At 37.9% G+C, this 17,151-nt stretch overlaps 1 protein-coding gene across 9 annotated transcripts in view; it reads right to left on the bottom strand.

The window, feature by feature from the left end:
• The window catches only part of SLC4A4 (solute carrier family 4 member 4), a 493,231-nt gene that overhangs the window by 21,711 nt on the left and 454,369 nt on the right, over positions 1-17,151 (bottom strand). For all 9 annotated transcript variants that reach the window (XM_050791358.1, XM_050791359.1, XM_050791360.1 and 6 more), the window contains 2 exons: positions 7,589-7,767; positions 6,386-6,458 (listed from right to left, as the gene is read on the bottom strand). In XM_050791358.1, the coding sequence (XP_050647315.1) occupies positions 6,386-6,458; positions 7,589-7,767 (252 nt within the window). The remainder of the gene's footprint in view (positions 1-6,385; positions 6,459-7,588; positions 7,768-17,151) is intronic.

Here is a 17,151-nt window from a genome sequence, read left to right as displayed (position 1 = left end):
AGTAGTTCCGTATCTGAGACTCTTCGGCCACTATTCGAGAATGAGTAAATTCTAAAATGTGTAACAAATATTTCCAATTTTTGTTGGTTAGCCATAGGGATGCTTAAATTTATGTGAAATAAATATATATATATACACACACACACATAAAATCAAATGCTTCTTCAAAAAAAGACTAACAATTCTAATGTAGCTAATTTTGCTCTTGATGTCAGAAAAAAATCAAAGTGACATAGAACATTGATGGGGGTAGGAGGGATGATGTTCCTGCTGGGGAAGCTGTAATACCTAACAGTCACCACAAAGAGGTGAACACATCACACTCAAGCCGCTTTTATTTCTGACACATGCCTTCATTTCTTTTGCAATGTGCATGTTTCTATTCCTTGTGATTCTTGTGTATAAATGTACCATAAAGTAAAAAAATAAAACTAAGAGAAGGATCATTTCATAGCTTTGATTCATTTTTTAAACATCTTCCATTTTTCTTGTCCTTTCATTTGTAATTTGGTGGGTAGTGGGGGTGGGGCCGCTGGAAGGAAAGAAAAGTAAGAAGGGAAAAGAGAAGTATAGTTCAACCATAGAAAACTAGTTAGAATTCCTGCAGTAGTTACTTTTTAATCTGGGTAAAGCATGTGTCTAGCTTGAAAGAAAGCTACCACAAAGGGACCATCCCTGGCCTCATCCCCACCCCTCAGCTAGGCTTAGCTAAATGTTTTTTCTAATGTGGTTCTAATGTCAAAGTGAAGGACACTTTTGCCTTGGTGCTTAGGTCCATTCTCTGTGAATTTATGATTACAGATATCACCAAATCTACAACAAAATAAAATCAGAAGGTGTCAGTAACACAGAATGGCATGGGTTGTGGGTAGAAAAATAGCTTTAGATATGAAGATGTTTTTTAAACAGTTATTCTTTGTCGAAAAGGAAATAATACATATAAAGAAGGCTATTAAGTTGATTTTGGCCCAATTTCAAAGTCATAAAAATATATCTTTTGAAATTTGCCATTTTCCTTATGATAATGCAACACCTCATTAAAAATCTTCCAGTATGGGAACTTTGATGAAACTTGACAGAATTATTGGGTTAGAGGATACTTTTTATTGGATTTAGTTCATGAGTCACAGGAGGTCAGTCTTTAAAAATTCATCACAAAATAATCATTTCTTGTAATAGAAATTTCTCAAAGGAGGAAAGAGAAGATGCATTTTAAGAAGATGGAACTCCATCTTAAGTTAAACCAGTATAATTTACATAATAATAATAGGTAGATATTTTTACAAAGCAAGACAGGAATAATTAAAACATAAACAGCACAAAGCATACCAGGCTTACAGGCATATCAAGAATTGCCAAATGATAAAAATTATGCAAAGGAAATTTTATAGATAACCAATCATACCCAGAAAGCACAAAAGTAAATTATAAATAAGATTACCATACATGAAATCAAGTATTGCTCCTACAAGCCGATGGAATAATTGAGATAAAATCAAAATAGCAGATAACATATTCAGACCATGTCACCAAATTTTTCAAATTCTGGTGAACACAGTTCTACTCCTTCTCACTTATACCTCCCTTTGATGTGCTGATAGTATTTGAATATTCCCAGAAGAGTCAACGAGAAAGGGTAAATTTTAAAATAAGGGTAGAGAGTAGTTATGCAACCAGAATTAGGTAGGACAGTGAGATCTTCTAGCAGAGTAATGGTCACCATGTGTGTGTGTGTGTGTGCGCGCGTGTGTGTGTGTGTGCGCACACATGTGAATGTACAACCCAGAATGAGATCCTGATTAAGAGCATGGGCACACAAGTCAGACAGGCCTACTTTCAAATTCTGGCCCTACCACTTCTGTAACATTAAGAAAATTATTAACTTTTCTTATCCTCAGTATTCTCACTCAAAGAGGGTATGATAAAGACTATATCACATAAAATATGTAGTCCAGGGCCTGGTTCTGAATAGATGATAAATGATAAAGGGGTTATTAATGTCATAATCGTCACGAGGACCTGACTGGCAAGTTGAGAAGCCTGCAATTGCCCAGCAGAACTCTCTTTGGTCCTCAGTGGTCAGGGTGGAAAATGGCAGGAGTACAGACCAAAAAAATGGTTGCAAAGGTCAGACTCAAAGCCCTGGTTTTATTTAAGTTCTATTACATTGCCCTTTCAGCAATGACAACTATATTCAGAAACATGTTATTCAAATAATATCCTAATTCCCTTAAATCTTGACAATCTAAGCTGATAAGGAAGTACTGACTTGCAATCTGGTTTCTAGTCATTGAAGAAACTGGAATGAGGTATGATGAGGAGTTTGTGAAAATGCTGTATTTATCTGCACATGAAAGGATTAGAAGTTGGATCAAAGAAGCTGGAGAAGATCATCTCATGGAAAATGAAAGTGAATGAGTTCTTTGAGAGCAAGTACTATGTTTTCTTTTAAATGGTTGTAAACCCTGAGGGTTATGAGATTGGCTTTCATGTCAGAACTGCCTGAATTCACATTTTCACTCTATTATTTATGAACTTTGTGACCTGGTAAGTCATTAATAAATTTTCTTATCTGTAAAATAGAGACAATTTTTTTGTTGGTGTCATTCATTGAAGGACTAAATTTTAAAAATCTGTGCTGAGCCCTTAATCAAATGCCAAGCTCAATAAATGGCAACTACTATTATCATCATCATCATCACCATCACCATCATCTCCACCATTTTGCTTTATTTCCCTGGCACTGAACAGACAGACATATTGTGGCATATTGTAGAAGCTCAACAAACATTTTCCAAATACAAATTAAATGCTCTCCTGATTTTAGAACACTAAACAAATATTAAAGATAAATTTGACTACTCCTAATTAACTTGAAATAAACTATTTCAAGCAAGGGCAACAAAAGTAGCAGTGAACTTCAATTGATTCTTATTTCTTCAGACTTGCCAGAAAAATGGGAAAAGTAAGCGCAAGGAAGTGCCTTTCATCTTTTTGATGCTCTTTAGCCTCCTCTGGTTTCCCCATACAGAATATTCACTTACCAGGCAATATTTCTGTTGCAGAAACACAGAACTAAGCTGTTTAACCAGCTATGGACGCCAGTTATTCTTGCTTCCCAACAGTTCAGTACCAAATCAGCTGTTACATTCAGTGCTTTGAGGCATGTATGACTGTTGCTGGCTAGGGTCAATGGGGTATCCTCGTGAACCTAAAATTGTAATTCCTTACATTCTTCTACATAAAAGAGCTCGGCAAAGAGATCAAAATAAAAAATGAAAAACTTCATGTTCAAAGTAAGCTTGCATAAACAGGCAGGGGAAACAACTTGCTACACTGCTTAATGCATGAAAGAAAATTACTAGGATCATCTGAGACCATCAAACTTGTGAGGGAGGTATGGAGTTTGCAGAAATGGTGTTGAGCCATTTCATTTTAAAAAGTAAAAGTAACACATTTCTCTTTTCCCATTCATTCGATCTGCCCTTTCAAAGACAGACTCTTAAGTAAAATTATTCTCTTAAGTTGTCCTCTAGTTCTCTTAAAAAACACATAGTCACAAAGGGGAGGAAGAAAGTTTCCCTACTCCAGCATAACCCCTGACACCACTTTCTGTGTGAATTCTACGGTTAATTGTTAATCTTGACTCTTACTTAGTCATAACTTAGGTTTTAGTTAAACTGTACCCTCAATATCTGCTTCTTCCTGTATTGACTTTTCAAATGAGCTAACAAGGGATTTGTGATAAACGCACATAACTTACCAAACCTCAATGGTACATGATCTGAAAGTAGCTGACTTTATCAGGAGTTGTGATTCCAGAAGGAATAGCCTAACTTACTGAAGTAAGGAATCACAACTGGGAATCCTTATTTTATTCTTGTTGTTTTTAAGTATAGGTTTTGTACAGTATGCTATAAACTATGTTGCCAAAACAATTTCATTTCCCACCTTTTGGGGAAAACCTTGCTTAACAAAAACGTTTGCTGGACTGCATTTTTCATTTATTCTTACAATGTCTCTTTGGGTTAACGCAAAATTGCCAGGGGGAAATAGTCACAATCATGGACACTAGCAGCTGAATGAGGGTGAGCCCAGGTATGGGTTAATTAAGGAAGGTCAAAGGAAAAGAAAGCTCCTGCTCACTGATCTTTTACAGCTCTCTGCCTTGCCTTCTTTCTCTGCATTCTAATCTGTTTCTGTAAATACTAAGGCACTTTGCCTATCAGGGGTGAAAAGAATCATTGTAAAGAACAAAAGAACTTTCAGCTTTAACTCCTCTGCAGCCATATTTGGGTGCAGGGTGAGAAAATGGTTAGGAAGAGGCGTTGTTGAAAATGTAAGTCTGCATCTCTCCTAAAAATAGTAATTTTACAGTATCTGTTCTCTGTGTCCTCTTGGAATCATCCATGATTACTCAACTGTCAGATTCTCTAGGAATAAAGCCAATCTGCTATAACGTATACACATAAAAGGAACTTTTAAACACATCTGACTTTTTTGAATTACGATTTTATTATACTGTATTAATGAAAAGAAATACTATAAAAATAAAAGAAAAATGGGGGACGTGATGAGTAAATTAGAACTGATGAAAAGATTTCTGCCCATTTCTCCCTCACCAGTGACTGAGCACCAAGAGAGCTCATAAAAGAAACTCTGCAGCTGCTCGAAGTGAGCCCACCTTCAAGGAACCCACAGGGAAAATTCATTTCTAGGAGAGCCTCTCACAACATGGGTTCATAATTGTCTGCAATGAACTCTCTAAAAATGATCTCACTAGATGAGGTTCCATTGCTTAAAAGGTAACGCTGTCATTAGGCTTTCCACCAGCTGATGTGCTGGTGCCTATAGGATAACGGAGGAACATAAAGCATTTGGCAGCAGATTCGATGCTGTGAAAGTCACCACACCTTCACACCTATCCCATAACTTGCTTTGCACTGGCAAAGGTGACAAAAGGTTTCCCTCTGTCCCTGCAGAACATAAGCTCTGTACTCTTTTAAGGCCCTCTGTACCTAGTCAGAAACAACTTTTCTGAGGTTATTTTTAATCTTAACGTCTTGTGTAAGATGAGATACATATTCCTCATGAATCCAGTCAGAAATTAATTAAACCAGTTAATTGACATTGTGGAAACCAAGGAAAAAAGATGAATAATTACATATTTTAACTGTTTAACAAGTATTTTGTGCACACAGTCTAAACCCCCTGAAGGCCATCTTAGTCTTATTTATAGGTCAAAGATATTACAGTTCCACTTCCCTCAACTTCATCTGATTGGCAACGGACATAAAATTTGCTAATTTTAGAGAAACAGAGGGCTTTTGCTTTTCACTTTTTGTACTTCTATATTGTTTGAATTCTTCAGAAGATTGTACTGCTCCACTACTTATGTAATTAAATGAACATTTTAAAAGTCTTTAAAATTAAAATTGTTTAAAAATAAACATTTTAAGAGAAAATTTGTTAGGATATCATTAGCAGTGGTTGTTTATAGCTGTTAGGTCCACGGGTGACTTTCATGCTTTGTACTGTGGTACAAAGCATAAGATACAAATTATCAATAATTCACAAGCATGTTTATATGATTGAAAAAAATAAAATGTTTGCATCACAGAAGAAAACTGGAAGCTTCATGAAGAGGTATACACTAACTTTCATTAGTTTTTTTTCCTACTTCTTAATAGGTTTTCACATACAGTTTCCATTTATCTACCTAGGCAGATATCCAACCCATTAATAAACCTATATATTGACTCCTAATTTTCTAAACAAGCTATATCATAGAATTTTTCTTCTTCAAAAGTTCATTTCTAAAGCTTTCTAATTATGAGTCAGTAATTTTACTCTGATTCACCTTTGTGAATTATGAGGTCATCTGATTCAAATAAAATAGAAACAAAGTAATAATTAACAATAGTCGAAAAATTTCAAAATGGTCATCCTGCATCACTCATGTTATTTAGGAGTCTAATGAGGGAAGAGGGACAAGATTTGGATACAAGCAAATGGAAGGTGATAGAAGAAAGAATGTATAAAAGATAAGGAGAATAAAAAATATCTGTGTGGAGGAGGGGGAGAAGATCAGTCTAATTCAATTGCATGAAACTGTTTTCACAGATCAGAAAGTTTGGATATTGTTAATTTAATACAGTTCAATCAAGTAACTGCAAAACTAAGGATAAGGGAGGGGATGAAAGACTGAGAAGGAAATCAAGACAAAAGCTATTTAAAGCCCTCTTTCTACTTGACCCCTGCTTCAGTGTGTTACAGAACTGATGAGAATCTTGCAAGTATCTCATAAGGAATTTCACTCTTCACATGTCCAATTATATGTCAGTGTTCTGAGAAGAAGGAAGAGATGAATGTTTCACATATTTACCTTCAAGATGGGAGCCATAAAGACTGACAGACCAGTCAGAATAAACACAAGGGTTCCAGTGACTCTTTGTTCCCTGAAACCAAATCAAAAGATTACCAATCTACCTCTTGTCTTCATAAACATGCGCTTGTCTTTTCACCTTCAAAAAAAAAACAACTACACATTGACAAAATCAGTGTTTGGCTAAAGCAACAAAGGTGTTGGTATCATGTAATTAGTACCTCAAGGATGGTGTATAAACTCAACATAACTATTAAAAAAAATCTTAAAGTGATTGCAATATGTGATTTGAATTAATGAAGAAAGAAGTAATCCTGTTAAATCTTTTGCTCCTTTTAGAATCAAGAAAGAAAAATCACTTGCTCTTGGTCCATCAGTTACTGGCCTCTTTGAAGACCTTATTTTTTAAAGCAATTTATCCTCTTGTGTAATTACCCTTACACCTTCTTTCATAGGAGACAGATATTACATTGTCCCATATTCTAATTAACAAACAGCTCAAGGAAATTTCATTAGCACAATAAATCACATCAGTCTAATTTCCAAATCTACAACAACAAAAGTACTTTTCAACAAATATAATTCCCATCCTACACCCCCTCCCCCACCCCCCAAAAAAGAATCACCCACTGTTTTGGCGTGGGAAACGATGGCTCTGTCATGTGAGCTACCCAAGCACTTATGAGCAGAGTGTGCAGTAAAAAGTGCTCAGCAGAGTATACAAACCTTCTACTCCTGCCCTTCACAGCTACCCAAATTGACCAGTTGGAGGTTAAAGTTGTTCAGTGTTTATGGGGACAGAAAATGAATTGGAAAATAACAATACCTTTCCCTTTACAGAATCTTAAAAGTCATAAGCAGACTCAAGAGTTTTAGGGCCTTCACACATGACTGTGATACAGTAAACACTGCAGCACCAAAATCACCTGCATGTTGAGGAAAAAAAGTACTCTGGTTGTGTTTTTATGTTGCAACATTTAGCCTTTTGGAAATCCATGAAAATGATATATCATGAGGAGTAAACTAAAAAAAAATCACTGAAACCTCTGATGAAAATTTAGTCCTTTCTGGAACAAAAAAATATAGGAATAAATTAATCATCACAAGCCCTGTCTCCTCCAAATCTGCCCATTTCCTTAAGATTGCCACATGGATGTGTGCACAGCGTGTTCTGGGGAGTCATTTTCCTCTGAGTTAACACACCTCACTCCTAGAAACTTTGGTTGTTCTCCAGGCGCAGAAGTCTCTGTCTCCATCTTCAAACTGTCGATGTGAGCAATGGAGATGACTGTAGCAGCTACATACCACGGAAGAGCCATGAGGGAGCATATCACCATGAGGATGGCCACCCAAAAGAGATCCAAGTGATACCCTGCTCCTTTCTGTAGAAAGAGATAACAAAACCATATGAAGACAAGACTCATATTCGCTATCTAGTCATATTTCCAGAGGGGAATTAAGATGACCAAAGGAAACCGACTTACTTTGCTTGGTAAGTCAAACTCCTTGAAGCAAGGGACTTTATCTTCTAGCAATTAAACATACAGCTGCCTCTTACAGCTGCTATGTTAGAGACCTTCTCTACTATAGCGTTGAATAATTGTCTAAGACTTAGGTCAAAGATACACTTATTATTTGTTTATTCCTAACCTCTCTGTATACAATTTTCTAATCAGAACAATGGAGATATATATGGCCACTCCACAGAGGAATTAAGACCATTCACTGAAGTAACAGAGGCAAAGCATCTTGTAGCAATTTAAACCGCAGTTGTTAATGTCATAGGTGCTTGATAAACGGTGATAGCGGCAGTAGTGGTACTGGCTGTTGTTGTTAAGATAAACATAATAAGCACCTTGAAAGCAGGCACCCTGCCTTCTCTGCTGGACAGCACTGAGTAGTATGCTGTTCATCAACTTACGTAAGTATCCGAAAGCAAGATTGAGAAGGTATGTAGGCCATTTCTCAGCTTTCATAATATATGAAAGTAAATGTTTAACAATCTATTATATGTCATCATTAAGGTAATAAACACTCCCTTAATCAGAATAGGCTGATTTCAAACATTGCCCAATGGTCACAATAACATTCACTGACTGGAAGAGCAGACAATGTAACAAAAGGTCTAGCTTTTTTACTCATGACATAAATATTGTTAAATGTGTCCACAATGTTATTCTATGGTTCTATTTCTTTGCTCTATTTATGAAGAAATCAAATACTTGATACCCCTACGGAGCCTGAGAAAATAGAGCAGTTCATTGTCACAGCATGGAAGCAGCAGTGCCAAGAGCCAGAACATGACCAATCCAAGGAATAAAGAGGCTGGTTTTAAAAAATGAGGATGTGATTTACACTAGGAACCTGGTGACTGTTATCATTCAGATCTTGTTACAGTTCGTCACAACACTGCTCTCCTCTCACTGAAATGCCAAGATTTCACCCCTGGCTCGCACACATGGATCTAATCATGTTCTGAGAACTCATCACAGGCAAGCGGAGCTGGTACAAGAAAGAAAAGCATATATTCACCTAGCCCAGGCTTGGCTAAATACAAAAATCTACTTGGGATTATGAATATAGGTTAATATATATTCATAAAACCAGTTATTTTCAGGAAGGTATAATAGCTTGAATTGAGAGTGGTGTAAGGCAGAGGAAAGGAGGGCAGAGGTGGGATGAGCTGAAATAAATTTGTTCAATAATGACTAATGCGGTGAATACCATGATATATCTGAGATTTCAGTCATTCATTCTTTCAATGAATATTGACTGACAACTTAGTACCATGCTGGTGACACATCTGTGAATAAAACAGACAAAAAATCTTGCCCTCATGGAGTTTCCATTCCACTGAGGGAGACAACAATGAATACCATAAAAAAGTAAAATATGCAGCATCTCACATAGTAATAAGTACTATGGAGAACTATCAGAACCTAGGCTTGTAGGATGAGTGTAATGGGAAACCACTGGAGGGTTTGAAATGGAGGAGGGTCACGGTTTGCTTATGTTCTAAACACACTGGCTGCTGTGTTAGGTAAATAGGGAAAGGATAGTACGACTACATAACCATTGGAAGAAATCGTGATGATTAGAACCAGAGTGGTGGCAGTGAAGATGGTAAGAAGTGGTTGGGTTCTGGCTATACCTTAAGGTGGAGCCCACAGCATTTTCTCCCTCCTGTCTGTTTGTGTGTCTGGAACCTCACTATGGAGCATTCATGATCTGGCCTCTGTTCACATCTGCAGCCTCATCTTTCATCTCTCTCCAGATTGGATCCTGTGCCACCACCACTTTCAACCACCTGCAATGCCTCATATGTGTTTCTTTCACTGATACCTTTTGTGTGCTTGCCCACATAGCCTCCTCTACCCAGAATAACCTCTACTCTTTCTTTGTTCTTTCTCTCACTCAGTCCTGTTTATCCTTAAGACTTAAATTAACCCTCACCTTTTCTGGTAGGTTTTCCTGCCTCAACCTAGGTGAGATAAGTAAGTCAAGTTGGGTTAGTTCTCCTCCTTTATGTTTCCCTGTTTTTCATTTTACGCCTTCCTCTATCACAGCCCTCATCACACCAATTCTGAAATTATATATGTATTCATCTGTCTTTGACATTAGAATGTAAGTAACATGAGGACCTGGACTGTATCTTTTTTTCTCTGTATTCTGAATACCTTAGCAGAGTACATGATGCACAGCTGATTCTCAATAAATGTTTATTTTGGACAAATAGCATGCATATACTCCCCTTATTGGCAACTGTAAACTCTTATTTAGCCATGAAAAAAATATAAAACTTTATTGTTAATTCGCAGACATGAGAAACATTTGTGGGGAGGGAAAAAGGAGAAAAACAGTAGAGACATCACAGAATTTTTAAGCCCTCTTTAGACTAAATCACTGAAGTCCATATTAGAAGTACCAGCAGGGTAATAATGAGCAGAATCCACAAATCTTGTTACCAAAAAACCTGTAGTAACCTAAGGATATGCACACTAGCCAAATGAATGGGTCAAAAGAATAGCTTATGTAAAAAAAAGTCACCCATTTTACCCTGAGTCATCTCGATGCTTTCTGGATCTATTTTAACTAAAACAAGTTTGAGTTATATATGTTGAAGACTAGCAAAAAGGGCCCATATGAAAGAGGGTGAAATGAAGATTTTAGATGATGGACTATAAAGGTAACTATATAACCATCAGAATAAACAAAGGTTCTGAGATAAAATAATTACAGAGAGACAAGTACTCTGCTCCCCTTGACACCACTGCTTTGAGATCGAGAACATCCTGGCTAACACGGTGAAACCCCATCTCTACTAAAGAAATACAAAAAAAACTAGCCGGGCGAGGTGGCTGGCACCTGTAGTCCCAGCTACTCAGGAGGCTGAGACAGGAGAATGGCGTAAACCCGGGAGGCGGAACTTGCAGTGAGCCAAGATCCAGCCACTGCACTCCAGCCTGGGTGACAGAGCAAGACTCCGTCTCAAAAAAAAAGAAAAAAAAAAAAAAAAAGGTCTTCCTTCTCCTCAACCACAGTGGACTTCTTTATGTTCTTAAGGGGAAGGGAAAATGACCAATGTGACCTGAAGGCCCTACCTGGTCTACCTCTACCTCCCCTCCAGCCTCAACTCTCTCATTGCAGCCACACAGGATTATTTCAATCACCTGTTCTCACCAGGTACCTCCTTTTGTAAGGCCTATGCATACGCAGTGATTTCTTTGGGTGTCCGAAATAGTCTTCCCACCCAGCCTCATTTAGCTAATTCTTGCTAACATTTTAGGTCTCAATATAAGTGCCATCACATTAGGGAATTCCCTGCACCCTCTCAACACACCATCTCCTTCTCCTTCATGACATCAGCCACATTTGCATGCCACATTCTGCATAATTATGTGAATTGTGCCTCTCTCTCTCATAGTTCCATGAGGACAGGAACCATGTATATTTTTGTTCACCATCAAACTAGCACTTGGCACAGCGTGTACCACAGAGTGGATACTCTAGATAAATGTTTGATGGATAAATGAATAAATGCTAATTCACTCATTCAATGGCACTCTGCTAGACCCTAGAGGTAAAATTATAAATAATACACAGTCCTTCCCTCCAGTGGTTTACTTTAATGGTAGAGCTGGTCAAAACAACACGTGTTTATAAAACCAGTATTAAAGTACGAGTGAATTCAGGGTACTGAGAAAGCATCCAGGAGGGGTACCCAACTCAGTACAAAGTCAGGGATGGGTTGCATGGGGGGTAGTATTTAGGTTGAGTTCTAAAATATGAGCCATAACCAGCTCAGAGATAAGAAGTAGGTGAAAAACTATGCAAAGCAAGTTGCCATTCTAAGAAAATGAAATAAATTTGCTGCACAGAAGAAGATGGCTAGAGAAGTTAAGAACTTTTATGTTTTGCTAAAGGCTTTGGAATTTTTTATCCCAAGAGCAATGGAAAGTCACTGAAGGGTTTTAGGCAGGCAAGTGATATAATCAGATTTCTATTTAGAAGGATGGCTCTGTTGGGACTATAAATGGTATATTGATAGTGGTCAAGATTAGAGGCAGAGGACAGACACGACAACACTGTCATAATCCAGGCTTGAGAAGATGCAGTTTAAACCAAAGGAACAACATTGAGGAGAGTTTATGGACAACGAGGTCAAAGAGAAAAAAGTGATAAATTTATTTTGTCAAATTTCAACAGGCAAGGCTTACCATGTCTAGTAGAGTGTCCGACACATGCTAAACTCTGGAGACACATTTGTTGAACAGAATGTTTGTAAAAGCTATGCTTCAAATTCATGTTGCCCCAAACTATTGCCATGAGACCCAAGAAGCAAACGGTTATGTCAGAGAAGTTGTTTCTGCAAAACCACCTATATATGTATAAAAACAAGCCACTTCTAAGATGTCCCTTTGAGTTAAAAGTATCTGAATGACTAGATTTGAATGGAATAAAAATAATATTCAAATACTGGTCCTTTTTATATAAAGAATACTGCAAGAAATATGGAAAACAGTATTTTTCAAAAATAACATATGAAACTTTTTATCTGTTCTGTACTCCTCCTCCCCACTGCCATTACCTTTTTCAGATTCTCATCCTTTCTCTCCTGGATTATGCAGCAGCCTCTTCCCACCCACCTTCCCCTTCCACTCAGCTCCCCCCACCCACCTCCACTCTTGCTCCTCCCCCATCCATCCTCACTGCTGCCAGACTGAGTGTTTCAAATGCAATTCTGACCCATCAAGCCCAAGCTGGATGTTGCTGAATAGGGGAGGCCACAGGCAGATGAGAAGGCCGAAGAATACAAAGACTCCCTTTCCATGCTCCTACATCTAAAACTCTGAGGAGGCCCTCAAGGATTCCAGAATCTCTACCAATCCCTAAATGTGCCTTGCACATTCTGTGCTCCTGCACTTTCCTATGTGTCACTCTTTGAATTGGGATTCTGCTTCTACTCCTTGACATTTGTTTAAAGTCATTCTCTCCTTTCAGTGCTCCATGCAAATTCCCCTTCTTCCTTCACACCATCCAGCAACCAACCCTCAGCCCTCAATGCTGCTCTCACCACAAACGTCCCTGTTTTTCTCTTGTCCCTGACAACCCACTCTCCTCACGAACGAATCTTTTTTAAAAATCAAAATCATTATATGCCACTTCCCTGTTTAAAGTGATTCTTGTTTCACTTAGAATGAAAAACTAAACGCTATAAAATTATCTTTAAGTTTCTACATCAGAGCCTCCTCCCAGAACTATTTTGCGCCCGTCTCCACTCCCAAGGGACATTTGGCAATGCCTGAAGACATTTTTGGTTGTCACAGCTGGAGGGTGTAAACGCCTCTACTGGTGAGAGACTAGAGATGCTGATAAACAGCCTACAATGCACAGGAAAGCTACCACCAACAAAAAATAATGTCCAACTGTCAATAATGCTGAAGTTCAGAAACTTCGTTCCATGTGACCTGGCCCCATTAACTTTGACCTCATCTAAATGAATTAATTCCCCAAGTTTCAGTCACAATGGCCTATTATATGTTTCTCAATACGCCAAGCTCCTTCCCACCCTGGGCCTTTTGCATTTGCTCGTATCTTTGGATGAGAAATGATTCTTTAATAAATATTCATTGAACACCTATCCTGTGCTAGTAGGCTCTGTGTTAGATAAAACAACAAATAAGACAGAAACTTGCCCTCTTAGAGTTTACAGATCATTAATTGAGGGCAGACATGAAAACAAATAATTTAATGTACATGCAAGGTACAAGGCACAAATAAAGGCATGGTCAATTCCAACCTTGGTGTTGTAATAGACAGGTGGTGAATAGGGAAAATCCATTAAACTCCTTCAGGGCACAGACTGCAATGTAGAACCATTTTTATCTTCAACATCTAACACAAGTGTTCCATACCTAGCAAGCACTCAATAAATGCTCAAAAGGTTAAATATGCCCTTTAAAGTTTAAAAGACTTCTTGTTTCCATGAATACAAACCAAACGGTTGTTCTATTTTCTGAAACTGGAGATTATTTTAAGTACAAGGAGAGAAAGTGAAACTTTATTTCCTTTTGAAATTGTATATGCTTTACTAATACAGAGTAGAAATCGTTTAGGAATAAATCCACAGAAATCAAAATCTATGAAAGAAAAAGACTAGCCTAGCAGCCTACAGTTTACGTGTGGTACATAGTTGATAACAAAGGAGAGGTGAGGAGCAGTACACACTAGGACATGCAGGGACACAGAATAGACATTCATGCTAGGGGCCCACAAAGATCCAGACAATATGCTCATTTATGGGGACATTAAGAGCCATGACATGGTACCTCCCACCAAGGAGCTCAGAATTGAAGAAGGGGACACAGACTTGTACACAAATTATAACGCACTCTGAATAGAGATTCAAAGAGGTTTGGAAACGATAATAAAAAGTACAGATAATGAAGTGTTTAACTATGTCTAGAGTAAATTCACAAAAACTCCCTGCAGTGATGACATCTAAACAGGGCTTTGACCAACATAAGCACACACTTTGAGAAGTGGAGAGTTTACATGTTTTGCAGTTATCATCTCTCGCACACAGAGTAACAACTGAGAGCCATGTCGGCCAAAGAGAATACAATTCTCCAACATGTATTTATTGAGTCTACCATATGAAACAGGTGGGCCACATGAGAGCTGAAAAGAGGAATAAAACTGGTCCTGACCTTGAAAACAAAAAGGGATAAGGTAATTATACAAAATAGATACTGTAAAAGACATACGTGACTTGTGCCACAGAGTAATACAAATATACTAAGAGCAAAAACAAGAGAAATATAAATTACATTAAAGGTGAACGCTACACTGAGAAGTTTTTGTATTTGAATTATCTTAAAGGATGGAGAGGATTTTGAAAAACAGCAATCATTAGGAAGTAGGGAGAAGAGCTTTCTGGCTGGAGTACCTAGCAGAAGAAACCGTCAGGCTTAAGGAAACCTCCACTGTTCATTTGACTAGAGCACTGGCTAGCATTTGAAGAAAGCCATTTTAAATTTAGCTTGTGGTCCTCTGGCAAAGAGTCTTAAAACCCAGGCTAGGGCAAATGGAAGTTCTTTGAGAGGTAAAGATTTAAAGGGGCCAAAGTGGGAAAGTTTAAAAACACAGGACTGACATACAAGAACAGCACTTTTTAAAAAATGAATGCTTTTGGAATGAAGCAAGGAAGATTGGTTATTAACCCATGGCTAACCCTTTAGAAGAGTGTAGGTACAAAACAAATGGACTAAGTCTATAGGGTTATAAGAGTAGAAACAGAAAGGAAAAATGAAAATAGGGGCAAAAATAGGAATTTGGGAGTTATCAAAAAAGAACACCCTCAAATTAAGGGTTTTACCATAAAAGATATCAGAGCAAATTTGTTGTCACAACCACCTCATATCTATTTCTAGATAGCTATCCTAAATTATTTCTCCCTCCTACACCCAATCTATAACACTCTTGAAATCACTTTCCTTGTGAGAAGTATCCCTGGCTTTGCAGTATGAAGCTCAGAATCTATTCCTGCTTCTGCCAATGACTCAGGGAATGACCTTAAAGAAGTCGTGACCTTGCTGACCCTGGCTTGCTTTTCAGCACTCTGCAGAGCATAACCAACCAAAATAATGGCCAAAGAAAGCCAAGTGCCTTGGCGTTCCTACATCAATACTGAGCTGTTCAGCAGAGTGGAAAGGTGGATCCCATCCCAAGCAGAACAGACAGCCAGAGCTACTTGACCGGAAGCCAAAGCAAATGCCACCCAAAAACATGCTGTTTTTAATATCACAATGCTTCCATCTCTCTCAGTTTCAGCTTTCTCTTTTGAATCAATTTCATAGCAGTTAAGGTCCTTTACAATTTTAGACAGAATCTCCAGTGTTCACATTCCACAGCTCTCCTTTCCTAACAAAATATGAGCAAAACAGTTTTCAGAGTGAGAAGCCTTTGATTCATGATGAAATGGTCACTGGTATCATTAGATTTGTGACAAAAGACTGACACACCTATTCCATAACTCTCATTATTCAAAAGAATGATTTCAAGTGGCAATTCCGAAGGTGATGAAAACTTATTTTTTATATATTCAACTCTTATTTTAAGAGGCAAACCCTAATAAAGCTTGATTTTCTAATGTTTTCTACTGAGAATAAGGGAAAAAAGTTCTGTATTTTATCATTCCTAAACTTCTGAAATTCTAAATTCTGAATTTTATCAATAAGAAAATTCAGTGAGTAAAAATTTGTAGGCATTTATTTACCTCCAAAGACACAGAGTAAATCTAGCCAACTGTAGATCGTAATTAAGAATTTGTTTGCAAATTTTTTCAGAATAAAAATGTATTAGTCAACATCCATTTCAAGGCTTTGGTAAACTAAACCAACATCAAAAACCCTCTCAATACAGAACATCTGAAAATGCTCAAAAAGACACAGAAAATATATTTTAGAAACTATGGCTTATCCACTAGAAAGAGGAACAATTGGATACAAAAAACAATAGCCACGTGAAGAAGCAAATCCTTGGAGTCAGCAAGCCCTGGAGCCTGGAACTGCCCTGAGAGACACCGTGCCAATCCTTGGAGGCTTAGGGCCTGAATTAGAATGACCATCTGAACTCTTGGGACAGAGACCAATTCTCGGGCTCTGTGGGAGAGGGCAAAGATGGGAGATACCACCCAAAATAAAACTAGTACACTCTAAACATGGCATACTCAGTTGGCCAATCAAAAAAAAAAAATACCCCACAGAGAAAGATAGTGAGAACACATGCCTCTCTCAGCCTTGCCATTGGGTATAATGCCAAAAGAAGGGAAAAGAAAGAAAGAATCTCCCAGGAGAGGGATATTCCTAACCACAAATCTACAATTGGGTTTAGAGCTGGAATTCACATTATCTCCGTGACCTCGAAATTCCTAAGCCAAACTTCTTGTAGCTTAAAGTTATCTGGCCTTTTATAAATTAGTCTTGGGCTTCTCTCTCTCTGTCTCTCTGTCTCTCTGTCTCTCTCTCTCCTCTCCCTCTCTCTCTCTCTATATATATATACAATATCAAAATTATATCTCCTCAAGCTTCTAGATCCAATGGCCAATTTAAAGGAAGCACAGAGGACAAAAGAATATGCTTAAATGGGCCAGGCGTGGTGGCTCATGCCTGTAATTCCAGCACTTTGGAAGGTCAAGGAGGGCAGATCACGAGGTCGGGAGTACAAGACCAGCCTGACCAACATGGTGAAACCCTGTCTCTACC

The sequence above is a fragment of the Macaca thibetana genome, chromosome 5 (genome assembly GCF_024542745.1).
Source record: "Macaca thibetana thibetana isolate TM-01 chromosome 5, ASM2454274v1, whole genome shotgun sequence".
Lineage (NCBI taxonomy): Eukaryota > Metazoa > Chordata > Mammalia > Primates > Cercopithecidae > Macaca > Macaca thibetana.
The sequence above is the reverse complement of the archived record's forward strand: the minus strand, read 5'-3'. Positions and strand labels throughout refer to the sequence as shown.